Source organism: Thermobia domestica, chromosome 1 (genome assembly GCF_964235325.1).
Source record: "Thermobia domestica chromosome 1, izTheDome1.hap1.1, whole genome shotgun sequence".
Classification (NCBI taxonomy): Eukaryota; Metazoa; Arthropoda; class Insecta; order Zygentoma; family Lepismatidae; genus Thermobia; species Thermobia domestica.
The window spans coordinates 128134306-128162233 of NC_137454.1; the positions used below are offsets into that span (position 1 = coordinate 128134306).

A 27928-nucleotide genomic window follows, 5' to 3' on the forward strand; every position below is an offset into this window, starting at 1 on the left:
ATGAAATTGATACCTCCCAGAATAAGCCTCAAATCTGACCGCCTCCCAATGTTGAAGACAACTTTGCTCCCCTACCCATGTTGTCCCGGAGTCCCACATAGGGGACATAAAATATCACGATATTATTATTACTTTACAACTTTAAAATCAGACTGGCAACATTGAAAACTGTTTACAGGGAATGATCATATTTGGAGATCATCCCTTGTAAACAGTTTTCAATGTTGCCAGTCGGATTTTAAAGTTATAAAGCAATAATAATGTCGTCATATTTTATGTCCCCTGTGGAGGACGCCGGGACCGACATGGGTAATCCTCCCCAGCATTGTTTTTCGCCTTCATAAATATTTTGTACATCGCGCATATATATATATATATATATATATATATATATATATATATATATATATCGTCTTACCCGTCCCCCAAATGTTGAAGACAAATTTGCGCCGCTGCTGATATCCACGCTACAAAGCGCAATTTTAGGTCTTTCAAGTTGAAATTTTCAAAGTAGAAGCACGAGTGACTAAATTAGCTGTATATATTTTGGCGGCATAAAATTTCAAAATGGCGCCCATTTTTCAAAATAGCGAGTATCCATGCTACAAGGTGCAGTTTTCGGACTTTTTAAGTTGATATTTTGAGGGTAGAAGCATAAGAACTTCTAAATTTGCTGTATAGATTTTTTTCGGCGATCCAATATAAAATTTCAAAATGGCAGCAATGTTTTCAAAACAGCAGTGAATAAAAAGTTGTTTCAAGTTGTGACAATGACACTCATAAAATGTAAATCATATTTTAACATTTTTACCCCAAAGAGATTGAAATATTTCGAAAAAACCCAATAAAACCCGAAAAAACCCACATGGGCCCAGGTGGGTTGGGTTTTTCAAAAATACCCGGGTTTTTTCAAACCCTGCACCACTGGGACATGAATTTGTGTCCGTTAATTTCTCACAATGGTAATTGTATGCAGTAATACGAGGCGTGTTTTTTAAGTAAGGTCCGTTTTGTTGTAGACACTAGTAGTTCGCGCGCATACCGCAACGAACGTGTGCGTCGTGTACCGGCATGCCTCGGGAACAACTGTGCTCAGTTTCAGCTCTGTAGCTGACCTGTACGGTTGTGTTCTGTGCTTTCACAATGTTTAAGACTATCAAGTCGCCCGCCGTGTGTTAGGTTCGCTCAGTGATATGGTTTTTGTCAGCAAGAAACCTGCCTGCTGCAGAAATTCATCGACAGATTTGCGAAGTGTACGGTGATACTGTTATGAGTGCAAGCAAAGTGCGTAAGTGGGTACGAGAATTCAAAAATGGTCGTGACAACGTCCATCATTAGGACCGCTCCGGTCGTCCTTCTTCGATTACAGACGATTTGGTGGCTTCAGTTGAAGCGAGGGTTCGTGAGAACGCGCTTCACAATAACAGGTCTCTCAAACGAATTTCCTGACGTGTCGAGATCAGTGCTCTACAAAGTTGTTTCTGAACACCTAAAGTTTAGGAAACTGCTCCCGTTGGGTCCCGAAAAGCGGCAGTGAACTCTTGGTTATCGGAGCAGGCGGCAAGTTTTTATGAAGAGGGTATTTTGAAATTGGTTGAGAGGTATGATAAATGTTTGAACAAACTTGGCAACTATATCGAAAAATAGAGGAAAGTATGTACTTTCTGAAAATACATTTACTTTTTTGAAATAACCTTAAGTTGTGTACTTATGTTCAAACGGACCTTAAAAAACACGCCTCGTATACAGTAAATACATTATGTATGAGCGTAAATACGTAAAATTCAATATGAAAATACTCTATTTAGTTCATATTTGAATTACTGAGAAGGATGAAGGAGAAATTAATTTTTGTTAAATAATATTGCTGGTGGATGTGTTAATGTATTCGTATACTACAAAAGATAATGCGTGATGGTAATTTTCTTAAGTATGTCATCACCCTGTAAAAAAAAAAAAATCCATTAATTCACTTGTTATCTATGAAATTGTCGGGAAAGATGCAAGGTCCAGAGGAAAAAGGACTAAATTTGTTAGGGAAGAGAAGATATTTTGCATAGAATTCTTGACCTTACGACTGACCCTGCAGGAGTGTTATTGCTTATTGAAGGTTTTCTAGGATTTCCACCAGAAAGCAGATTATTGCTGGCAGAAAAAAAAAAAAATCCAAGTTCATCTTCAAGCTATTCTGTTTGATGGTTCACCAGGTCTAGACTGATGATAAATACACTTGTGGGGAAGAGACTTTGGTCTACTGTAATATCGGAGAACCAAGAATAATTTCTTTTCGTTATGAAGAGGTTATTGAAATGTTTTTTTGTTGGGAAAAAAGGACTGTCCGCGTTCGTATCTGAGTGTCCGTAAAAGGAAGAGTTTTGTTCCGTAAGAGAACATATAGTTTTGCCGGGACAAGAAAATCTGTCCGTATTATAGAGGTGTCCGTTAAGGGAGGTTTCATTGTATTACCTTGCAATTTGATTTACTTCAAATGCACTTATAGCACTTGATAAGTTTGCTATAGGAGTTGAAGCCACGATTGTGAGTCTTCATAAATGTTCTCCAGTATGTTATCATTAGTATCTTGTAATATACTGGCCGTCTACATTTTGGGTGAAGATAGTTCGTACTAACTTTCACTTGAAGGTTCCTGTTGCTTCGAGATGAAAATCTTGTACTGCTGGACAGGCCAACTTATGGGCTCTGCCTGTCCTTCAAAATCACTATACTGCTCAGTGTATCTTACTACATTTCTTCGTTATCCCCTTACATTTGTGAATTATTATGCTATAAAACATACTCGCAAACTCCATATTCTCGACTTTATTATGTTTCCATGTTCAGCACGTCGCAGCTTTGGCTCTAACAGTTTAACAACATTCATGGGATTAATTTGCCTCATGATACCGGTGTACACTATTCTATCAGGCCTTGTTTCCATATTGTCACACTAAGCAAAGGTATGTGATAAAATATATATAAAAACACAAGAGGAGTGTGAGGTCTAAAGACCCAGTTAGTGTGTTGAAACTGTTACGTGATTGTATTTCTATATACTTTTATCGCATAGCCTTACTCAGTGCGTTGTTCGATGTACACTTTTTACACTAATCCACAACCGAACACTCCAAAAGGCCTCCTTCTGCAGTTACACTATTCACAACTAGAGTAAATACTTGTTCGTGCAGGTATAACATGCCGCCGTCGAATGGGACTAGCAGATAACAGTTGTTTTGCATGGAAATAACTCTTACCATTGTTTTTGGTATGAGCTATTTATAATCTAAGCACATTCTCATGCAGTTCTGAACGTTCGAGGTCACGCACATTCCTTGGAGGTAGTGACTTGTCTTCTTAATCCTCAGTGACTGACATTTTGAGTTTACTGTGCATGTCATTCTTCATTCAACTATGATTTATTATGTTAACTCATAAGATTAATTAGTTGCAAACCTTTCCTAGCTCCATTTTCAGCGTATACACTACGATCTCTGAACTGTTCCGCAGAGCATAATAGTTAAAAGATAACATACCGAGAACAGTCTTAAATAAGGAAAAAGATCCTATTCTGGCAGTTCGTTGTATTCCGAATAGGCGAAGTAAGTTCCAGATTTCCACTTACGGAGCTGCGGCTTCTACCCTAGTTTCGTAGCTTCATGGTTCGTACATCATTGTTTTTAGAATGAATTACTTTTCATTCAACTTGCAACTGAACATGTGCTTCACAATCCGTGAGTTCAAGGAAATCCGGGAAAAGTCAGTTTATATCGTTGAGAAACATGTTCAATCTTTGCAGACCCAGGTTAAGTACCTGATCTAAAAATTGAACACAAAATATAGTATATAATCTATATGTATTACTTTGCTCCGATTACGATATATATACAAAGTTTCATTGACGTAGATTGATTTCGAGCCAAAAACCCAATGACGTTAAGAGCAATACAGGCAGAGAAAGGGAAGGCGTTTTCATATATATATATATATATATATATATATATATATATATATATTCCATATTCTTAGGTGTAAGAGGTATTACATAAGATACAATTATAATGTAATTGAGTACAGATGCATAATAAATAGCAGTTGAATGGTAACACCCTTCTGTGGGGTGAGGACATAGGATGGGGCTGCTGATTTTAAAAGGGCTTAGTAACGGGAATATCATAACTGCAGGTGCCTTCTCATGACCTAGATTAGTTTGTTGCGACCAGAAGGTGAAGGGTTGTGTCTTATTATTAAATAAATATGCTTTACATCTTAGCAGACTCCTTGCCCAGGGGGTTAGCATCCAAGGAAACTACCCTCGAAATCATGTTGCTCGTAGGTAAGTAGATCAATTTGAATTGCTTTGTGGATTGCCGCTGTTTTAGTTCAAGTGTGTTTCAGTTGGATAAGCCTTTGCCAGTTTCTCTTCTGCAAAGCTTGCTTCATTGTATTTGAGAAAATACGTGGAATGTATACTTGTGATCTTAAGAGTCAAAAAATTTCCTAAGTTAAACTTTTTTGTATATTCAGTTGCACATATATTATTTGATTGGAGAATACAGCAGAATTGCAGGGCAGAAGTACATATATGAATACTTACAGAGCAATTCACAAGTGGGTACCATACGAGTTGCTATCAGTGCAGATTGTAAGACCTGGGAAGAGAATAGTTACTGGGAACTTGAAAATCTTGCTCCTTTCACCAGTCACTGACATCCATAGGTCTTGATTAATTGCATGAAAAGACCGAAGACGTTCCAATGGAAGTTCGTACAGTGATGATTTCTAATTTGCTTGCCGTGTATTCTAACGCGGGTGTACAAGTTGACTATTCTGAACTAGGCATATTAGAATACAAGAATAAAACCACTACTAAATATTCCGTTACACGCATTCATTTGATATCGTGCAAAGCAGGCTGTGGTCGAGACTTACTGGTTTACACTGTACACAGGAGGTACCCCCTGAAGTAGTAGTTCACTGGTTTCAGATTTTGCGACTTAGGCGGTCAATCCACAGAACTCCGCCCTATGTACGAGGTCTTCCAGTTTTTGGAAGAAGAACCAATTTTAATTCCATTGTTAGATATCAAAATAAGGCAGCTTTTTAAACCCAATTGTTACCTTTCTAAAGGTATACAGTGAATAGTGTAAGGCCCTGAACACCAGTTAAACTGCAGTACAAAATCAGAACAACCTCGCAGAAATAGCACCTTCACTGTCACGGAATATTCGCAGAAGGGTATTCAACGAACCTTCTCCATTAGGGAGCCTCATATACCTTCTTTGCCATTCTCCATATATAATGGGAGGGGGAGGAAGGAGTCACACGAGATATAGCAGTTTTGGTGGTGCAAGTTCATTTACTAATACCTGTAGTGGTGCCTCCTGTTCAGTTGCACAAACATCGATGAACGTCAAAGAGCAGAACGAACGAAACCAATTATTGCCCATCTGCACCAATAGCAAACAGGTTCTTTTGCGCCACACTTGTAAATCACTCTGTACATTCAGGAAGTTAGTACGTTATGTAACGTTCATTTGCTTTTTTGTATTTTTTCATTTCAATTTTTTTTGGTGCTCTTTATTAGAAAAGGTTTTAGACGTGTATTGTGTTGCGAGTGTACGTATTTAGTGTTTGCATGGTATGTGTGTGTCAGATTCTCAGATATAATGAAAATGAATCTTTGTATTCTGACAAAAGGATATAAGTTGTTTGGTATTCGTAAAAGATATTCAGAAAGGAAACTATCGTATTCAAACACGCTTCCACCCATTCCTCGTGGATTCAGTCAAAAGCAGGATCGTTAGAAGGCCTTTACTTTGTTCTTTTAGTTTCAAAATAAATTTCGAACAGGCCTTGAAAATTAGGTAAGTTTTTTATTCTAAGAAGAATATCAACAAGTATTATCAGAACAAATACAAATAAATCCAGAAAAATTACAGAAAAAACTTATACTATAACTTATATATAACCTGCAGGTGAAATTAAAGGTATAATTTATCTCAGACGAATAAACTCTTTTCTTTGTACACCTCCCATTAAATTGCACATTATCCGCGATACATTTTCTGAATACAGCAGACCAGTTTTTAAATACATTCGTGTCTCGGGCATCCTTTCCAGAGTATCTTTTCCCAACTGCTCAATAGTATTGGTTGGACGGAGCTGTAGTTGGGTTGAGTTGATTATTCAACAAAATCAATGTTGTCAGTAAACATTATACAACTGATGCCGTGTAATGAACAGTGCTAGATCTAAGTGGAATAAAGGGAGTCGATTGTTTCTTTTGTACGGAGGAAGTAGTCATTCGTACAAATAATAGTTTCGGGAATAATTTTTCTTTTCTCTCTCTCTCTCTCTCTCTCTCTCTCTCTCTCTCTCTATATATATATATATATATATATATATATATATATATATATATATATATATAAAATATCTGAACGTAAGTCATAGAACAGATAGCCTACCTCAAGTACTTTTTGTGTTTTTACGTATTTGTCCAAGCCATTTATATCCTCTTCTATGCATGTTGTATAATGTTGGGAACTAAGTGTTTTCGAGTCTCTTCTGACGAATGTTTCATCGTCTATCAAAGTATATTTTCCGCGATTAATCGAATTTCGCTAAATCAACTTGCGCTCTCTAGATTTTCTCTGCATTACACGTTTTTTTAAGACAAATCGTAGACAAGCATAGATTTTGTTTTCAACTTTATCAATTTAGTTCCAACTTTGGGTTACATCGTTTTTCGTCCTGACTTCCCCAAATTTTCAAAAATATCATGTTCTGTAAACTTTCGGATAATAGATTTATTCTTGCATGATGAACTCCAAACCGTTTTGCTACTAATGTTATTATTCAGTTTTCAGAACTTGAAGCTAAAAGATTTCATGTTTCACTTCATTTACAATTCGAGACATTTTCATTTAACACTGCACTCAGTAGTTACAATTGTGACATAAAAGAACTTTTTCCGCTTTTGCAGTCTAGCGTGTGCACAAAATTAGTACAGGGTGGCCACCCACCTGGGAAACCGGGAAAACATGGAAAAGTCAGGGAATTTACAAACACCGGGAAATGTCAGGGATTTTTTTTTTAAACTGGAATTTCTGCTTCCATGAAAATATAAGTATTTACTTTCTTTCTAGCCATTTAACCTCTGTTTTCATTCAAAATCCTCTCGGTTTCTGGGGAATTCGCCCCCAGACTCCCACTTGCAACAATAATGAATCAATCAGTATTTCGATGCTAACAGAGCGGGCGAAACCGATGCTGTTAGCGTGACCTTCAGCTAGTCAACACCATGGTTGCAAACATGGTCTGTCTTCTGCTGTGCCAAAGCAAGTCGACTGTCACGTGATTAAAGCAAGAGCGCTGGTAATGTTCTGTCGTGCGTATTATATAATTATATTAAATCATAGTTACATTTTAAATTGTCTGAAATGGCACTGTAAATGCATGCATGCAGTCACAAATATGTGAGTGATATATTACCATTTCATATCGTCAATTTTGCGGGGCCTTGGGCGCAGTGGTGGCTTTTTAAAAGTTTAAATTTTATCATGTACAAGGTAAGGGTAGGAAACTTCATACATCATCATAAAGCTGTATAAAGGAATTAGCACATCAGATAAGCTTTTATCCTTTAACTTGTATCGATAAAAGTTTAATTTTTTTCTATGATTTCCTTCAAGACCCGCCACTACTGGGACAAAGGAAAAGTGTAGAAGGGAGAATTCCATCTTCGGCGGTAATAAATTATTTTGTCAAATGCGAGGCTCGTATTACTGGTTTTAATATTGCATAGGGGTAACTAGATGGGGCTTAGGGGACAATGAAGTTGCAAATTTTGCGTTACTATCACGTAAGTCAATGTGTGTTTCGTGGAGCATATTCCCATCCGGTTTGCGTCAACACAACGCAAACTTTACATGTTAATTTTTGGTACACGGCATAGCAAATTATAACGGGATTTTGCATTTCTTGCGTTGCGTTGCAAAAGTGCTGCCAAAGAGAACTAGTGTAAAAACGCAATGTAGCGTAAAATATGCAATACCTACTTCGAAATCAACCTACCTCTTGCAGGCCATACCGGAATTGATTTATTAGTAATTCTTGAAGTATAAGTAAAGGTTGGGTAGCCAATACGAAATTATTCCTCTTATATGTGCGGCGGTAGTTCTTTGTCTACCCTAACCAAACCTTGTTGTGTAGAAATGTAGTTGTCGAGTTTCTTAGTTTAGTTAGTTTACTGAAATTGCATGTTACGTCGCACTCATGTCTAAGAAGTCAGCGTTTTCAAACAACTGGCTGTTGAACTCAAAATTTTCATTGTGGCTTTCTCCTGTGAAGCACAATAAATGTGCAACATTTTGGAAAAATTTACAGAACTTCTTTTAGCTTCAGCAATATGGGCAAGCAGGCTGCCCATGCAAGGAAAGAAACACAGTGCAGCTGTTTAGAACTCGTTGGTCAATCAGCTGATTTCAAGTTTTTGTCAAAAGATCGAAGTAGTTAGTACTGCTATTGAATATCCAGGATCGTCGTACATCAGTGAAGAGGTGGCCATAAGCGGCTTCACAAGTAGCTTATACGATTGTTGATGGGCTAGAGCTGCTGTCTAAAATTCATCTCAATGAAGTACAAAACTGCAGGCATTACGTTATTAGATTTGATGAAAGCCTTAACAAAGTCTCACAATTGCAGCAAATGGACCTCACGATTCGCTTTTGGGATATGAATGAAAACCAAGTTTCGTAAAGTTGTTTGAATTCAGTTTTCCTTATACATTCAACGTGTACAGACATTGAGTCAAGTTTTAAGAGTGGCCTCTTAGGTTGAGACCTGAAAAATGGTTCAAATTTCCACGGATGGCTCTCATATTAATTTCAGGTTTCTTAGTGAGTTGTAGAAAGATTTTGCATGTTCACCTTCAGATCCAGTCCGTCTTTATTGGAAGTTGTGGGCTGCATACTATGAATTGTGCTTTCAAAGCTGCCATGCAAACAGCAGGCTGGAAATTAGAATATCTGAGGGCTTCTTACAATTTATTGAAAGACTTTCGAGCTCGTCGAGCAGATTATATAAAATTCACAGAATGTTCCATGTTTTTTTTTAAAGCATTAGATGGACGGAAAATGCAGAGGTTGCATCCCGAGCCATGGAAATATTACCACACGTGGTGAAATATGTGCAGCGGGCTGCTGACAAGAGGAAAGTACCAGGGTGTAAGAGCTTTGATACTGTAAGAAATTCCATAAATGATTAGTTCCTTGGTGCAAAACTAGGCTTGTTCACAACATAGCAATAGCTTTTTAACCATTTTTGCGCGAATTTGACGGAGAGGCTCCCATAGCTCCTTTCCTTGACAATTCTGTCTATGCCGTTGTTTGTAGCTGGTCGTTTTGTGAAATAGAACTTTGGTAAGCAATCCGTTAGTGAACATTACTTTTCAGAACAATGAAAAACTGAAAGAAACTACATTTGTAAACATTGGCTATACATCAAAGGATGCTTTATGAAAAATCAGTTCTGTGTCCCAAAGCAAGATTCTTGAATTTCGCAGATTGTCATACAAGATGTCAGAAATTTGTAGTAAAAATAATGAAGTCACCTTTGAAATCCAAGCTGACAAGAGCAATTTCGTTTCTGGATCCAAGCGTATTTGTGGATGACAAGGCAGCTGCAGATTGTCCAATTATCTGGAAATCATGGTATCTAGAAATTGGCTTTCAGGAGCATTGACTGATCAAATCGAAGGAGAATTTTAAAACTTTTTCTCAGAATCCTCTGGTATTGGAAGCAATGAAAACTTATAACAGAAAAAATAAGAGATTAGATGACAATTGGATGGAAATGCTAAATTTATGCGCATGATCAATGAAGATGGCTGATTTTGTGAAATTTCTCCTAATCCGCATGGGAATGCCAGTGTAGAGATAGGATTTTCAATCAACAAAGATTGTTTGAAAATCAAAGTGAGCAGTCTAATTGCACTACGGAGGATGCACGATACAATTTCGGCTCTTGGTGGTATAGAAAAGTTCAAAATTCAAAGAAAGTTGTCTATGCTGCCCTAGAGGAAAAGAAGAAACCGCAGAAGAGAAATTCCATCAAGGGTGAGGTGGTTGAACTCGAGGCAAAGAAAATGAAGTTTGTTGGCTGAGGTTAAGGAGAAGCTGTCTGCAATTGATCAGATCTGCAGGAAGTCAGTCATTTGAGGTCTTGAACATTTCAACGAATGTTGTATTTATGTCAGTAGCAGGGTTGGCTGGTTTTAAACCAAGGTGGTTTAAACAGAAACAAAACAAAAAAAAAAAAAAAAAAAAAAAAAAAAAGCTTTAAATCGTGTGAACTTCATGGTGACGTTTCCACATATCAAACCATATGCATTAGTTTTATCTCCTTTTCACCTTTTAATCAAGGTGTCCCATGTTCAATTCTCGGTCGAACCATAACCCTTCTTTCATGTGTAAACTAAGTAGCGGTTTGGATGTCACTTTAAAGCGAAAGTCTTTTTTTTATAACCTCGGTATTACATAAAGATGTTAAGCCTAAACGTACGAAACGAAGCCAAATTGTATGTTTTGGCTTGCCTGAATGCTTGTTGCTTTATAAAGAAGCAAAGGTTGCCTAAACGTATTGATAGACATTGGGGCAAAATTTATCAACTGCCTACGTATCTTCCAACATTAGCTTGGATTGGACTTCGTTTTAATTTTATTGAATGATATCTACATACTAAATTTGGATTTTAATACCTCAGTTTCAGCGTACTGATTATGATACGTTGACCGTAGATTTTACATGCAAAGCAATAACAGGATTTGCTTTGCATTTAAAGTAATAACAGGATTTTCCCAATGGCTAACGCGGGAGTTTCCCGATTTATATGTAATTCTGTATAATGGTTTCACTTGTGCAACTATTTCTTTTTTGTCCTGAAATGACTCTTGACAATTATATTAACAAGTATGTAAAGATCAGTACAACGTAATTTTATCAGGAGTCCTTCGTGAGTGAGTCGGCAGACTCATTGCATTTGTGACCAATTAGCCCCGGTTTCGAGTCCAAATGAAGTACAATTTCTCTCGGATGTAAGCCGGGAAGCTTTTTGGATCCCGCTTTAAGCTTATAAGACCCCTTCCAGCATAACCGTCGTTGCATAATGACAGCAAGGCGAAACAAACTTACTTCTGTCCATATGTAATATAAATACATAGAGCAGATTATTTAAACCAAAACAACCTGGTTTAAACTAATTTTTTTTTTTTTTTTTTTTTTAATAAAAACCATGGTTTTTGCCAACCCTGCTCAGTAGTTTGGTTTTTGGTGAACAGTTAGTGTGTTGTGAGATATTAAAAACAGTTCCGTGAATGTCGTGTTGGACTTCAGAAACAATTACAGTGTGTCATCTTTTGTAAGTAGTGTTAATCTTCAGACTGAATGTCACCAAAGTGATATGGATCAGTGACTGAGAAGTATTGGTAGGTAAGTGATTAAAATTAGATCTTAGAAAACTAGATTAAAATTAGACTACAGTTATTTTCTGTAGTGTTCTTTTTAGTTTTAGTAATTCTACATTGTAGTTCACTTACAGCTTTGTGTCGAATTTTCCTTTAAAATATGCGAATATACCCATTTTGGATCTTTTCTGGAAATTTTCTGAAAAGGTCTGGAAAACCGGGAAAAGTCAGGGAATTTCAAAATCCCAAAAGAATGGCCACCCTGTAGTACAAATGATGATGATCTGTAGGGATTATGTTGGATTTATTTCACAACAATTCATTTTTGTGAATAGCAAGCATAGTTTGAATATGTACTCAGCCTATTGTATGAGTAAAACACATTCAGTGTTAACTTTTAGAATAATCTGTAAGCGCCGAAAACTCAGGAGTTTGGGGAGCGAGTTCCAAGATTTCACAAAGACCCTAATACATCACTAGAAATATTAACGAGTGGATGGTATTTCTTAGATCAAGTAATGAAGTAAAAGGTGCTAAAGTGCTTGCACTTAAATATGTGTGAAGAAAGAAAAAAAAAGTACGCTTTGCATTATCGTGGCTCAACATTAGATTCTCAAGATTTTTTAAAATTTGTGATCAATCGCAATTACAGCAACACTGGTTAGTTGTAATCGCCTTGAGAAAGCAACAGAATTCAGTAGTCTGTGCTGCTGTAAATAATAAGAAAGAAAGAATTGTCTGAATCATTCTTTATAAGCGTATGACTCCTTCCACGCTTGGTGCAACTTCGTGTCTTCCTTCTAGTTCCAAGTGTATTAAGCTGAAAATTCTTTACAGGTGCGCGGAAGGGCTTTTTGAAAATTGCATGTAACTCATAATAATGGATTATAGTGAAACGACTGCATAGATCTCACCAAATGGCTTAGTTTGTATGAAAAAAAAAAAAAAAAAAAAAAAATAAGCTTTTCCTTCTAGGTTTCTTAAAGCTGGTGGGAGTAGAATGAGTTGGCCTTGTCATTGTAAAGCTGGATTGTGTGGAATATGTATATAATATGGAAACTATTTCTTTGATTGTTTTTAGTTTATTAGGAGAATATATATTTAAGAAAAACTATGTTTCAGGGTTCCCGGAGAAAAGCCAATTGTGAAGCTATACGTCAGTAACGTTCCAGTCACATTTACTAAAGTAAGTTTCATTTTAATAGTTTCTGCTATTTCTATAATGTTGATATGATATGTAGAATTATATATTTTAAAAAAAGTCTGTATACAATAGTGATCCTTTTATAAAGTGAGAATAAAGTACTTACAGAGTTAGTCTTCTACAAGTTTTAAATTTCCAGATTTCAGTTCTGGGTAGTCAAGGGGGTGTAAGTCCGGGGAGGTATGAAGATATCAGAATATACTACTCAATGTGATGTTCTTACATATACTTCTGGTTTTCCAATAGCTATAGAGAGGTGGCATCTGGTCTCTTGATTACATATCTATATATAAACTGGTTGATCATTTGGAAATGTACCTATTTACGAAACAGCATTTTATTTATTATTATTATTTGTAATCATTTTAACACTGATTTAGATAATTTAGTAATGGCTACCTTGGCTTGCCATCTGTTTTTTTAAACGGTTTTTGAAGTCTGAGAAATGTTTGAGTACAAATGGAACTTTACTCTTCAGCGCAAAACAATATTGATGTATCAAATTCATTCATTCTCTCTCTCTCTCTCTCTCTCTCTCTCTCTCTCTCTCTCTCTCCCCAACACACATACATACATTATATGCTGTTTCATTTAACTATTATTTAAGATCGAACTAGTTTCGTATAGAAATAGCTATTAAATTTAAATTGAATAGTAATTGTTCATATCTTCGAACGTGACTGTTTAGTACTCTACTTCTGAGTAGATTAAAGAAAAACACTAACAAAAGCTGCTTTCTTATGTTGTTTCAGTTCTTCTGAACATGAAAATCTTAGATATCCTAGTATTCTAAGGAATGGGATTCGATCCGTATCAAAATGTTTTGAGTTTGTAGTCTCACTACTCACCCATTCATAGGGACACTCTTGAAATTGAAAGCTTTATTCTTTTATGCCGTACATTGAACTCTCCAAACCATAACGCATCACTTTGAACCTCAAGAGTAGGGATTTTCTGTTTGTCTCTATATTTACCTACGAAATCTTTATTACAGAACCTGCTTTGTTTGACAAACAATCCAGATATTAGGTTTAAACCAACTGGCTCATTTTACTCCCTTCGGTCTCTTATCTAGCTTTTTTTACTGAATTTTCCTTCGCTACTACAAAAATCCCTCGAAAGCACAATTGCTTGGGTTCACTCAGTTAAGCTTAATTCTTTTTTTTTTTTTTTTTTTTCTTTCTTACAATTGTACTCTAAAATTTTTTGGGAACATTTTAATACAAGAAATGCTTTTTATCATTTCCACTTAGTAATCACTCAACTTCAACCGAAGGCGGAAGACAAAGTATAATAAATGCGATAAGTCGTAAACTACAATATATTCGGAAGATTTAGTGAGCGTGTACATGCATGTGAAAGATATAATTTTGTGAAATTGGATGATTAAAACGTCGTGTACAACTATTCTCCAATTGAAGGGAAAATGTATAAATTTGTGCAAAGATATGAAGAGTGTAGGAATATAGATTTTATTTTATTTTTTATTTATTTATTTGTGATGGGATCAGCTCTTTTCACAACTATTAGAGAAACAAAATAAAACTTCGGAAGTAGTTTTCCCACTTCTTGATTTAACATAAGAAATGGTAATTTTTCCTGTTTCGATGTAAGTCTGTACGAGAGTTCAATCCTTTTTTTAAGTCTTACGCGTTTTGTATTATAAAAACTACAAGGATCATGTAATAGAATAATGTAGTACAGTAATCTTCAAAGAAGAAAAGTCGAATTTGTTGGAATTAGTGTTTTCGTGTATTATTAAAGGCTTGTAATTTTTTGAATAAGATTGTGTGATTTTTCGTTTTACAGGAGGGTATGCAGACAATATTCAATAAATTTGGGAGGGCAAAGAATATATACGTCAGTCCTCCGAAAGATTGCATTGTTAGCGTAACATGGGCCCTCGTCGAGTATGATACTATACGGTAAGTGTGTGTGACGGTTATGAAATATGTCGAGAATGTTGTGGAAATATTAAGTGTATCTTGTTTGCTCACACTGTCTGTCCTAATTAAACAGGGTTTGTTTCTTCTATGTATATATACATATCAGAAAATAGCTAAAACATAACACACGCTAAAACACTATATATAAGCTCTTTAGTTGAAACGCTTCGTCATGACTCGTACTACTAAGAAGTGACAGAAGTTATGAAAATCGGACATGTGTTAAATGGCCTGGATGAACTTGACATGAAATGACCTCCAAGTAATACTTCTCAGCCAAGTCGGAGCAGGGAATTCGTGTTATTTAAACAAAACCTTTGTATCTTTCCGAATTCTGTCGAAGAATTTGTAGCTTAGGATATATAAAACTAATTATGCGTGTTGTGCTATATGGTTACGAAACTTGGTCGCTTACTCCGAGGGAAGAATACATTTAAAAGTATTTAAAAATAAAATCCTGAGGCAAAAGGAATCCAAGAGGGACAGGAATGAGGGATAGCTGAAAGTTCATAACTAGGAACTGCATAATTTATACGTTTACGTAACATGGTTAAGGTTATTAAGTCTAGGGGGTTTAAATAAGCCGGTCATGCAGCCTGAATGGAAGAAAGTAGGAACACTTTCAAAATTTTAATTGGAAACCTAATCGGGAAAAAACAGTTTGGAAGACCTAGAGGCAAATGGGAGGACAATATTAACATGGATCTCTCAGAAATCAGTGGAGAGCAGGGACGTAGTGTCCATTAAGGCTATAAGGCTTAGCCTATCCATTTATTTATACATCAGCCTCAAATGTTGCTTTTGGATATTGATACAATTAATTTTATTAAAATATATTTATTTTGTAATACGCTGTTTAAACATCAAGCGAGTTGAAGCGAAGCTTCTGCAAGAACGCATTGAAGGCTATCGGCGGCTAGCCTTCCGCTTCTTTCATGCAATTGGGAGAATGGGGCGGTGACAATCATTTTCCCGCCACCCTCAGCAGACGAAAACTTCTTGAGCGATACACAAATTCAACATGATGCAACGAAAGTGGACGAATGTTGACGAAAGGCTAGCCTTTCGGGTGTTTGGCGAAACAAAAGCAACAGGATGCGGTCTTGTAAGAAAGTATAGAACAGAGACTATGAAAAATTTAGAAGCTCACATTCAGTAACGAGTTTTGACCAAGAAAAAAAAAAAGAGAGAGAATAAAAATGTTATTATGAATAGTATTAATACATCAGGGACCTTATTGCGTACTGGTTATCACAGCGTAAAATTTACATTTTAGTTTTCGATAATTGACAGCAGTTATAATTGCTTGTTGTATTTTTTGCTTTGCGTTGCTATCCGCAAGTTTTTCGAAGATCGATACTGAAGGGACCTCAGATGAGGTATAGTTTTGTTTTCATACTTTCCATCTAAAAATAGCTTTTTCTGTAAAAATCATCAATTGACTGTGAGCTACTGCTCCACTGTTTTTCATTAGCGTGCTGATATGTGTTGTTGTGGGTGAAGTGCTTAAATTTGTTTATGATTTGGGGAAGTTACACTTAAGATCGTCCTATAGCTATCCGTTTTTATTTGTTTCTTTGAAACAGTAATACAGTGTATGTGTGATATGCGAGTATCGCATATGTAAGGAAACCGTATGTGTAAGGGAAATATGAAGCAGTACCACTCTTATACTTTTTCTTGCATTGTATGAAAAATATATTGCATGAATTAGCATTTTTCTATCAAGCATTACAGCGTAGTCAGAACACTAAGACGTGATCGTTTAAATAAGGGCGGGATGCTTTTTTTGGGGGGGGGGGGCGGGGTAACTTAAATTCACTTTACATTCATTATATATATATATATATATATATATATATATATATATATATATATACAACAAAAATTGCAAGTTTAAGAGGATTGGGCCCCTCCTAGCCACCCTCTAGCTACGAATCTAATTTCAGCCTACCCATTTCAAAACTTCACGCTACGTTACTGGTAGAGAGCTTCTGTTAACACGACATAGAACACCCGGCTTCCATTGAGTTTAGAATTAGTTATATAAACAGAAGAAATTGGTAACTTGATTTTACTGTTAATATTTTTTTTTTTAAGAAGTCATTGTTACTAATATTGATGATTGGATTCTTTTTTTTTTCTTTCTTGGCTTTCAATAGCTGCCATAACTAACTCGGATCTGAAATTAACATCAAATTATATGTTATTGTTATTATTATTATTATTATTATTACAAAGCGAATTTCATGTATTTACTATTTCGACAATTGGCTCACGCAGCTGGAATTCGAAGATGACTGCTAATGTTTATTGCTGTGTTAGAGGAGTTAATATGAATGAAATTAGATTCAGTATTTTTCATTTTTCTAAAAATTTGAATGCTCGCGGTGATAGTGGATAAAAACAACAATCGTGTATTGTTTTTTGTAGATTGTGAGGTGTGATTCTGTTTTTATCTCATATTGAGTTAAATGAAGGACAAAGCTTTTGATGGTTTCAGATATACCACAATAATTCATATGAGTTGAAGAAACAAAATTTAAAGTAGTTTAGTGGTATTAGAACTATTTCTACTCCTATTTATTATTGAAGTCGTCAGTGTTGTAACATACTTTTTGCCCTTAATATAGTATAACGAATGTACCAAAAGTAACTGTAACTTTGTTGAATAACTACAACCATACTTAAGTCAGATGTATGGTATATACATTCACTAGCGAGTAAAATTGTGCAGTAAGTGAATTTTTTATACTATGTGTCACTACATCAAATTGTTCCGACAATTTTAACGAAACTATACTACATGTTTGTTTTGTTTTGTAGCGAAGCACAAGAAGCGATCAACGCCTTAAATGATACAGAACCTTTCAACTTCAAAGTTCAGTTCTCTAAAAACTCAGACAAAGGCAGAAAACAAGAAGTGCCAATGGAAAGATATGTTCCTTTTGAATCTGCTGTACGAGATCGTAGACCTAAACATGAACCAGCGAGGCCTCAAAGTAGCACACCTCGGTAAGTGAACATTGAAGGTTGTTTTGGGTACACTGTTCCGTATATCTCGAGACACATTATATAATCTATATAGTACATAGAATACTGTTTTATTTTTGTTCAATAGTGTGAAATTTGCCCGTGGTCAACAGTTAAAATAGTACTCAACAACTATGTATGTTCGGAGTTTTCAGTAATTATTGATGTTCCTTTTTTAAATTGAAAGTTTGTCCATTTGTTACATATTTCCTATCAAACCAGTTTTCCCAGACACGTACAAACAACGATTTCGACTACAAAAGCAGCGTTGTGATGTTTAAATGAATAATTTAAAGTTCAAATGGAGGAAAATTGGAACATTAGTACTTCCGTTCTTTCCTACAGGTCTGCTTCTCAAGCGTTTTGCATATATTCTCCATTTAAATGAATACTCACTTCTTTGAAGAGTTTTGTGTTATTTGAATACCGTGTGCATTGGTATAAATCAAAGCCTGTTATTTCTGTCCTTTCCTTTGCGACATTTCTGTCAACTCGATATATCAAAATATACGACGCATGAGTGAATGCGTAACATGTTGCTATCTCAGTAATTTAAGTGACTTCCATACTTCAATGTTGTAAAGATAAAAGTATGCCGATTTATCGTGTTCGTTGGAAGAAAATAGTTCGGATTATTACCCACCTCCGTTAGATCCCGAAGTTAACTTTCTAAGCAGTTTTTTGTGCACGTGTACATATTTTCCATCCGTTGCCTAGTATGGTCGATCTGTCTTAAGTCATAAGGCTCGCGATCACAACACATCGTGGATTCGAATCGCGCTCATGGCATAGATATTGGACAGTTCAATTTTTATAGTCTTCTGTAGCCTAGCGGACAGAAACTTTGGACGTGAAATTGAGATAGGGTGTCCCTTACTATGATCAACCTCTGATTCTATAGAATTATATTCACTTATATTATATGTGATAGAATTATATTCAGTGCCTTACTCAAATTCTTCGTATGAAGTGCCAGTACGTATTGTGTTGCTTAAAAGATATCGTTCGAATAAATAAGTGGGGGCTGCGGTAGCTCATCGTAGAGAATTCACTTCTAGTGAGTGGGCCCCTGGTTCGATTTCCCCTCGCACGAAGTGGGACAAACTCCTTTCTTCATTCCATAATTTCATTAATTCGGATCACTGTCTCCTTTAGCGTACACGGCATAAGCGTGGGTCGTAAAACAAAGATTTAATTTTCGAATAAATTTGACATGAATTTAGCGTTTTTCAGCTGCTCAAATGTAAGACAATAAAGTTCATTGTATATGTAAGACAATAAAGTTGTCCGATTTTTCCTATACAGTACTTAAAGAAAGTCTACCACGTTATTAGCGTTTAACGAAAAAATGTCCGAAGATAGAACAAACCAATCGATAGGTCCCATTGGGCTGAACATGCCAGTGTGAAAGTTTATGCGTAGTTTTCGAGAAAATTGGGGGAAACTAATCTTTTCAAAACCTAAAGAACGATGCTGTGGGAAACATCTCCCACTGATGTTAGGTGAAACTGATATTGGCATATAAGCTCTTCAGACTTTCCATTATGACATTAACAGTACTACAGTTGGTAGTCTGGTTAATAAGATATACTCCTAAATTATGATTAACTCTTATTTTTCTGTTTCTATTTGACTAAAATATTGTCCAAAGATAAGACATATGCCACTTAATACATTAAAATCATATGCCTGAGGATACCAGATGCGTAGTTTCCGAGAAAATCTACAGATTGTTTATATCTAAATTTGTGTAATGTATATGTATAAAAATATCAAATAGTTCCTTCACATAGCAGCGATACACATACTTCTAACAATTGTGAAGATACTACTTTAATATTCGGTTACATTAATTCGCTTTTCGCCATGATTTTCACAATCGTGTATCTTCCAAAACTAGAAACCATGAATAAAAATTTACAGTATTCAGAATTTCGAAATATACAAGGGGTGATCAGAAAGTAAAATTAAAAAGCCTGCAGTGAAACGTGTATATATTATTTCATACAGCCAACAGGTAGTACATACATTAGGTTATTTTTCGACAGTCTTCATATCGGTTCAGGCACTTGTCGCATCGTGGAATGAGTTTGAATTTTCCCTCCTGGTAAAACCCTGTACTTCTGTATTCAGCCACGTTGTCACGAAGTGTTTCACCTTATCGTCTGAAGGAAGCGACGGCCTTGAACCTTGGTGCTCCTGCAAGTGCGAGAACAGATGAAAGTCGCCTGGAGCGAGGTTCGGGCTATAGGAAGGGTGGTTGGATGTCCCAGCGAAACTGCTTCAACAGCTTGGTGATGATATGGGCTGTATGCGAGCGCACGTTGTTGTGAAGGACAATTTTCGTGAAATGTTCGACACCATTCTACGATGTGCTGACGAGACATCACAATCTCTCCTTAAACCTCGGCCAGCTTCCGGTGAATTCCAGTCGCTGTTGTTTCACCCACAGAAATCGAATAACTGAGCGGACTTCTTCGCGAAAGCAGTTTTCCAAACGAGTCGCCATTTGTGTTTACCTACAACTAGCATCTTTAGGTCACAAGTGGTTAAACTTCACAGTTGCCAACTCCATGTATTAAAATTACTGCACACTCCCCATTCCTCAAAACTCCAGAAATATCGGACTTGTAACATTAGTTTCGGATCCTTCCTCGTAGACATAATTCCGTAGTGTCCACCATTTTGATTAAGTTCAAGAAGTAGTTTAAAATGCAATATGCATGTATTACGAATATGACGACAAATAGTTACAGTGTACTGAAAGCAAGAAGCTATTAGAACCATCTGAAGAATAACACAATCGAACAAAAGTAAATAGAACACAAAAAATATAAACATTAAATGTCATTAACAAGAAAGTATAACATTACGGGGGGAAGGGAGTGTCACCAATTACCCTATCCAGATATCCAAGTTTCACAATCCTGCGTTACTTTCGCAATAGTTTTTATAGAAGTAATTGGTGAGCACTTCAAATAATATGCACGTTTCAAAACTTCCTCTATAAAAATTGTATTAAGATTCTGAAACATGTATTTTTGGATAGCACATATTAGTTCCTAAGCGAAGTCTTGACCCGACTACGATAGGTCCCATACTTTTGGAGCTATGGACCTTTAAATTTCATTTTTTCATGTTTTCGGCAGCCTAGAACTCCGAAAGGAAGCATTTGTACACCCAGGTTGGTCTATACTTTTTATCTTATCTTGGTGTCAGGAATCACCTCCCAAACGTTGGTGTTGTTTTGAAACACCCTATATAATATATATACATTCTCAAACAACACATGACGATTCACAGCCACTCATATTTTACAGCCATCGGTTCCATTGAAAAGGGACCAACTTAGAGAAAATAAGTAATTGAAGCTTTTTTTTTTCTTTCTTTCTTTTTTTTTCGTAGGGTCGCCAAGTGGGCTTTGTGGTGGACAAACATCGTGTGCATATTTTTCTGGATTTTGGCGTTCCCCCCTCCTTTAGTAATTTACCATTATCATCCATCTCATCCTCACAGTCGTCGTTAGCAACGGTGCATAACCGTGAGACATTCTTTTTAATCACGCATTCCTAACGCACTATTTACCTTCGATTCAGTTTATATCTTATAAATAATACATATATCAGGACACACACACTTGAGTATGAGGTTACGGTACACAACTTCAGCACGAGAGACCTAGGTTCGATTCTCGATGATAGTTGATGTGCTTTGATTCCAAGTGTAAAGGCACGTCTCTTATGGCCTACATGCTGAAAGGGGTATTCAGCTCGTAGCTAACCAACCAAATAACACAGTAAAATTTACAATATAAAAACATTACATGTGTTAAATAACTGTTAGTTTTGCATTGGGACATTGAGGTAAATGTTGTAATTTTAGTGTGCTAATTACTTCAAACGTTATGGCATATCCTTTTTTTTTTTCTCCCACCCATCTATGACAATAGCTGCAGATATGATCGTCGGTTTTGGAAAAAGGAACATCCTTCCGTTTCACTACTACTGGATCTTAGTTCTAGATTCATAGAGATTCGTTCTTCAGGGTTTTGACCACCAGGGAGGTCAACAAGTTGTTTTATATATTTATTTTTTCACTGTTTACAGTGTGAATCCAACAATCATTTGTTATTCGTTCTTGCAATCGAGCACGTGACTGAAACAAATCAGTGAAGCCGGTTTTACTTGATGCTCAATTTGAAATTTGAGGCTCTTTGGTAAACCGTTTTACTCCCAGGTTTACATTGGAATTTGAGCGCGTATGGTAATTCTGATTTCAGGTTCAGCTGTAGGTCCACATCTCATATACCTTCGATGTTTTAAAGGGACGCAGAATTTCAGTAAGTAAAGGAAGAAACACAGATATTTGGGATTTGTTCTCCGTACAGCAAGAAGTTAACTACTAATGTTAATGTTTTAAAAATGTTTCTGTAATTTAATTCCCATAGATCTATACCATTTAAATCGTTTCTTACTTGTCTTGACTATGGTGGCAGCGGCTAGCACAAATTCGACATTTGACACTATTTTTTGAACAAAACATAATTGGGTAGAGGAAGCAGCGTAAGTATATTTCGAGTTTCTCATTGTCTCTTACATTTAATAAATTTTTTCTTCTGTTTGGATTTGTAGTTGCTTAACTATAGTACTCATGCTGAGGTGACGTATCCCTGTCTCGACCCTAAGTTGTAGTGTGTTGTGTGCTTGGGTTTTCTTCAGTTTCACTTTTCTTTTATACCACTTTCATTTAACACTCACTGCATTTATCATTGCTTCCCCTGAGGCTTCGTACGTGCGAGTAATATATCCGCCCTGCTTTGGAAAGCCTTATAATTCAATTCGTGGGTGCCGTTGTATCAAATGTAGACGTTATCATCTTTCCAATTCTCATGTATTTAGTTAAGGTCTTTCACTAAATACCATATTCACAGTTACAAATAACTCATAGCTGTTAAAAATTGATGACAAGCAAGTTCTGTTACGAAACGTAATTGTACACATGTGAACATAATTGTACAATTAACTATCATATAATGTAAAATATCCATTGACATGCTTAGAGTGCAGTTTTAATTTCATTTTATTTTTTGTTTTTAATAGTGGACGAGGCCGAGGGACTTCTCAGTTTTTACGGCAGCACGGAGATGGAAGGTGTCCAGGCAATAATGACGATCATGTTAACAATTGGGATTATAATATGCCAGATTATTGTGACGGTTCAGAAGCTAGTAGCGTAGAAGATCTCACTATAAGAACTCATGAAGACGGCAGAAGAACCGTCGCGGCTATAGGTCGAGGTGCAAGGTTAGTGAAGTGTGTACCTTTTCCTGAAATTGGAATATGCTGTAACAGTATAACATAACCGTTGGTAGTCACAACAGAAAAGATTGATAGATATTAATATGTTAAAACAGGGTGTCTACTGACCTGGAATTAGCCTGGAATTTATTTTTGTACCTGGAAACCTGGAATTTAATAACAAACCTGGATTTTTCTCAATCTCATTTTCTTCACTGCATATAATAGAAAAAAATCCTCACTTTTCGTAAAGGCTTATGTTTTGTGATTATGTTGATGGGGACCGCAGGGATAGCTGAGCTGAGTTCTGTCACTGCTTCCAGTTGCTTCTGTGAAGAGACCAGTATTTATTATTTATTAATTTATGTTGATTTCCCACATATTCATTTATTGTCTGCCTGAGAAATATAATTTTCATTTAGACTTGTCACCAAAGTTGAAGCTATTCTTTTTTTTTTTTTTTTTTTCATTACATAAAACTGTTTTGTATACATCAAGAACGCTAGACATTCGGAAGACTTAGCTAATGAAATTCATTTACGTTTTGGGAATTCGGTTAATGTTTTCTTCCGTAGTTTTGTGTTTTCATTGCTGAATCGTGGAAGTGTTTGTTTACGTTATGTGATGTATTATGTCAATGTGTATTTTATGTGATAAAGCTGAGAGAGTTCCTTTCCCGATTATCTAACCATTCTGACGTCAAAAGTACCTGTTGAGACAAAATTATTACGTCGACACGTGTCTGGAGTCAGCAAAATCACCAGCAGATTTGGGTCCTTAAATAATCTCTTCAGCCCGGAAACTGGGAGTTAGTCAGTCGTGGGGTTGTCGAGAGGCTGTCAACAGAGTCGGACCGGGAAGTGCACGGGAGTCAGTCGGGGCCAGACTTTGGAATCGACTGGAGAACATCGGAGTCGGTAATTAAGTAAACGAGCCGAACAATCAGTAATTCGGTCAATGGCTGGATCTAGCTCAGTGGCTATAGAGTCAGGTCACGTTATAATTAGAACGGCAGAACACCGGACGATCATCGTGAGGACATCAGGAAGCCCAGTGGAGAAGATGGAACGTCAGGTACTGTGATATCAGATTTCATCCCTTCCTTCCCTCACCTACACTCACTCACTCTCTCTCTTCAAATATCTTGAAATCCTCACTTTTATTTCTCTTAAATTGAGACTGGTGTTGTCCGGTCCCAGGACCCGATCTACCTATGAGAAACATCCCAAGAAATTCTCATTGACGACACAGCTTTCTTTGAAAATCCTTTTCAAATGAAGCACCCGTAAAACTTGTCACACTTTTTTTCTTTTGTCTCCTGTGCCAGAGTTCTCTGGCCTAGAAAGTCTTTAGGTGGGATTTCTATCCATATTTTATGTGGCAGTTCGAAAACAATTTGTGCTACATTACAAATCTAAAAATTAGGAAAATACTGGAAAAGGAAATTTTATGAAAAAGTAAGTAACCTGTCAGGGGAAATGGTACTTAAACTGAAAATAGTTTTTTTTTTTTCTCAGAAATGATTTTTTACGTTTTGCCTATTTAAGATAAGCAGGTAATTGAACGCGAGAGGGATATGAATATCACGTTAGTTAAAGATGAGAACTCTTGATTGCTTTTTCAGTTACTGCACACTTTCCTCAATTGACCTTCTGGTAGGGGGATATTAATAGTAAAAACTTTTTCTTGCTTAAGAAAATAGACCTGGAGAATAATACAAATAGACCTGGGAAAGGCATAGAATTTAAAAACAAGCATCTAGTAGACACCCTGTAAAATAATGTGTGTTATTTGTAGAGATCTGAGAGTTTTGCTTGAACCGATAGTTAATAGTATTTTCGTCATGATCGTCCGAAAGAGTAAGATATGATGAACCTATAGCTGGATCAAAATTCCTTCTCGAAAGCAGAGTTATAGCGTCTTCGTGCTAGTTGGAAGCTCATTTTACATTTTCCAGAGTCAGATGACCCACTCCATCTCTAGATGGTGTTGAACTTGGAGTAAAATTGAATCGACAGTGTCACTGTCTATCGTAGTAAGCCCGAAAATAATACGTTACGGCCATTTTCGGTTATTTTAACACTAATATCGGTCATTTTCGATTATTTTAACATGTCACCTCTTCCAGCTCAACCTGTTTTTTCCCTCACGCCGATAATGTAATAAAAGAAAGCCAAAGTTAGCCATGGTCCACTTATGTATGAAGTTATCGAATTCATATAACGATCTAGGAGGGATTGACCGCTAAACATCGCCGCATTCATTTTTATTTATTTAGAAAAATCCACTCTATTATTTTTAAATGAAAAGTTGGAAGTAAAACATAATATTTCTCTTCTCGTCCTTTCTCTCTCTCTCCGCCACACACAAATTACCAGTTTTTCATTGAAATATCATTGGGTAACATATTTCTCCATATGTCAATTAGCTTCTTCGCTCCGAGTAGAAAAGTGAAAATTTTAAAATTATATCTCAAGACATTGGTTTCTCGCGCTGTTCGTCTAAAAAGGGTATTATGAGCTTTAAACATCACAAGTAAGTTAAAAAATTCTCGTAATATGTATTTCTTGTACTTTTTCCAGACCAGCTTTGCTTCCTACGCCTCGCATACCACTGCTTCCTACGCCTGTATCTACTGGTTTACCTAATGGCCTTCAGTCGAGATATCGATCTGCTGCTTTGCAAGGAACAGGATTACATGATCAGGTAGGGCTGAAATGCGGGTGTTTTGCTTTATGCATTTCATTATTGATTGAAATGTATATTATTCAAGTACTCCAAAAATCACCATTGCCTATTTAGAAATAGTTTTTTGCGAAATTAAAATGCAATGGCTGTGAAATACGTTCATACAGCGCAACCCACTTACAACAAACTCGGCAATAACAAATTATTGGATATTACGAACATAAATAAAGTCCCCGTTACAGCGCCTATTTACAATAAGGAAGAAATGACCGTATATTACGAACATTATTTTCCGTAAGGGCCGCTTATAGCGAAGTTTCTAGAACAGAATTGGTTTCTTCTGCTCGTGGATAACTCAGGTATCGCAAAACTGGTTTTCATAGCTGTTGTTGCTGTGCAAGCCAGGCATAACCCACTACTTCCCCTCCCAGTTGGATGTCAGCAGAAATCGCCCCGGGTGCAGATATTTCCGACACCACGTGTCCACCCGAGTTAAGGTCCAGGTTTAATATATTTTTTTATTTTATTTTTTTTCCCACTGGAGCTCATCCTGATAGACGTGGAGAGAAAGTGAGGTGCGTTTTTCGGTAGCTGTAAGGTAGAACGCGCCGCAAGTTAATTTTTTTAACTCGTGTTTGTGCATCGCTAGATCGAAAGATGCCAAACAAAAGGAAAGCCGTATCTCTTCAGACAAAAATGAAAATTATAGACAAAGTGAGAGAGGGAAAATTGAAGAAAATTGAGATTGCTAAAAAATAAGAAATCCTGTCAAATACGCTCCAATGATTTTAAAAAAAGAAAGTGGAAGAAAGAAGTTAAATAAGAACTGTTTGGTTATGAATAGGAAGAAAATGCGTAGTGTTTCATATAGTGACGTTGAAGATGCTCTTTTTAAGTTGTTTTGCGATGTAAGGGCCAAAAATATTCCAGACAGTGGGCCGATGCTCAAAGTAAAAGCAACGACGTTTGCTACCCTTCTGGGTCACGATCGTTTTGAGCCTGAGAATGGTTGGCTACAGCGGTTCAAAGATAGACACAACATCGGACTGAAGAGTGTTTGTGGTGAGTGCTTCAGTGAGTGGTGGCACTGTAGAAGACCCGAAGAAAAGTCACCAGGATACTTTATCAGAGTTCGCCTCGTATGACATTTATAATGTGTACGAAACTTTTTTTAACCAGCTTTTGCCGCAAAAGACTTTCTCTGTTAGAGGAGGCAAGTGTGAAGGCGGAAAAAACAGTAAAGTTCGCATTACCGTGGTGTTGTGCTGCAACAGTGACGGGTCAAATTTGCAAAAGTTACTTGTGGTGGGAAAGTGTAAATGCGCTGTTTTTGGGGAGTTAATTATCTTTCTGTTAAGTATTATACTAACAAGAAAGCGTGGATGACGAAGGAAATCATTCGCGAGTGGCTTCTGGACTTCGATAAAAAGATTAAAAACGCAGGAAGAAGCGTACTGTTGCTTTTAAACAATTACACCGTGCACAACATGGTTGTAACTGAAGGCTACAATCCTTTTCCTTTCTCATCCTTGCAGTTCAAAGGTGCAGTCTTTGACTAAGGCATCATAAATGCCGTGAAATGCCATAACCGCATGAGAGTGCTTGAAAAGATGTTAATTAACATCCACCTTAAGAGTAAACCAGCATCTCTGCATGTGGCAGTTCAAATGCTCGCTGCAGCATGACGCACGTTGAAGCCACAGGTCATCGCAAATTGTTGGCGCCACGTAAATCATCTTCGTGATGAACCTGATGTCATTGCTACAAATGCGGCGGACGAGACTTGGAAATCCTGAAACTTGGAGTGAATTTCAGGAAGCAGCGACAAAAGGAATAACGTTTGTCGAGTACGTCGCTGCAGATGATGCGCTTGTAACTGAGGATCCCGATGTTGATAATTCAATACCAGAATGCATGAAGAAAGATGAAGCAGAATCCGATTATGAGGTAGAGGTGGAAAATTTGAAACAACCTGAGAGTTCCAAAGTTTGGAAAACTTCCAACTCTATCTTTTCGAACATAGGAACACGGCGCCGGACAATGCATTTCGGGCATTTGAGGAAGTGGAAGCGGCGGTTTTACGACCAGTAGCAGCAAACACGGTTCAGAAAGAAAGACTACTTCAAGCGTGCCTGAACTGGTAGGAAGAACTGCAATATATACGATAGGCTAGATAACAACCCAATTAATAAGATTATCTTCAGATGTATTGCTATACTGCTGCATATTCTTTTTTAAACTTAACTGCTTGTTATTTTTTTTTTTTTTTTTTTTTTTTCATAATTCGGAAAAATACAT

At 36.6% G+C, this 27928-nt stretch overlaps 1 protein-coding gene across 8 annotated transcripts in view; it reads left to right on the plus strand.

The window, feature by feature from the left end:
* LOC145689111 (tudor domain-containing protein 1-like) overlaps positions 1 to 27928 on the plus strand; it is a 187921-nt gene that overhangs the window by 26501 nt on the left and 133492 nt on the right. For 4 of the 8 annotated variants that reach the window (XM_081763241.1, XM_081763253.1, XM_081763244.1 and 1 more), the window contains 6 exons: positions 4268 to 4330; positions 12585 to 12648; positions 14476 to 14591; positions 17439 to 17627; positions 22745 to 22948; positions 25525 to 25648. In XM_081763241.1, coding sequence (XP_081619367.1) covers positions 4268 to 4330; positions 12585 to 12648; positions 14476 to 14591; positions 17439 to 17627; positions 22745 to 22948; positions 25525 to 25648 — 760 coding nt within the window. The remainder of the gene's footprint in view (positions 1 to 4267; positions 4331 to 12584; positions 12649 to 14475; positions 14592 to 17438; positions 17628 to 22744; positions 22949 to 25524; positions 25649 to 27928) is intronic. The other 4 variants (XM_081763257.1, XM_081763262.1, XM_081763260.1 and 1 more) reach the window with 2 other exon arrangements.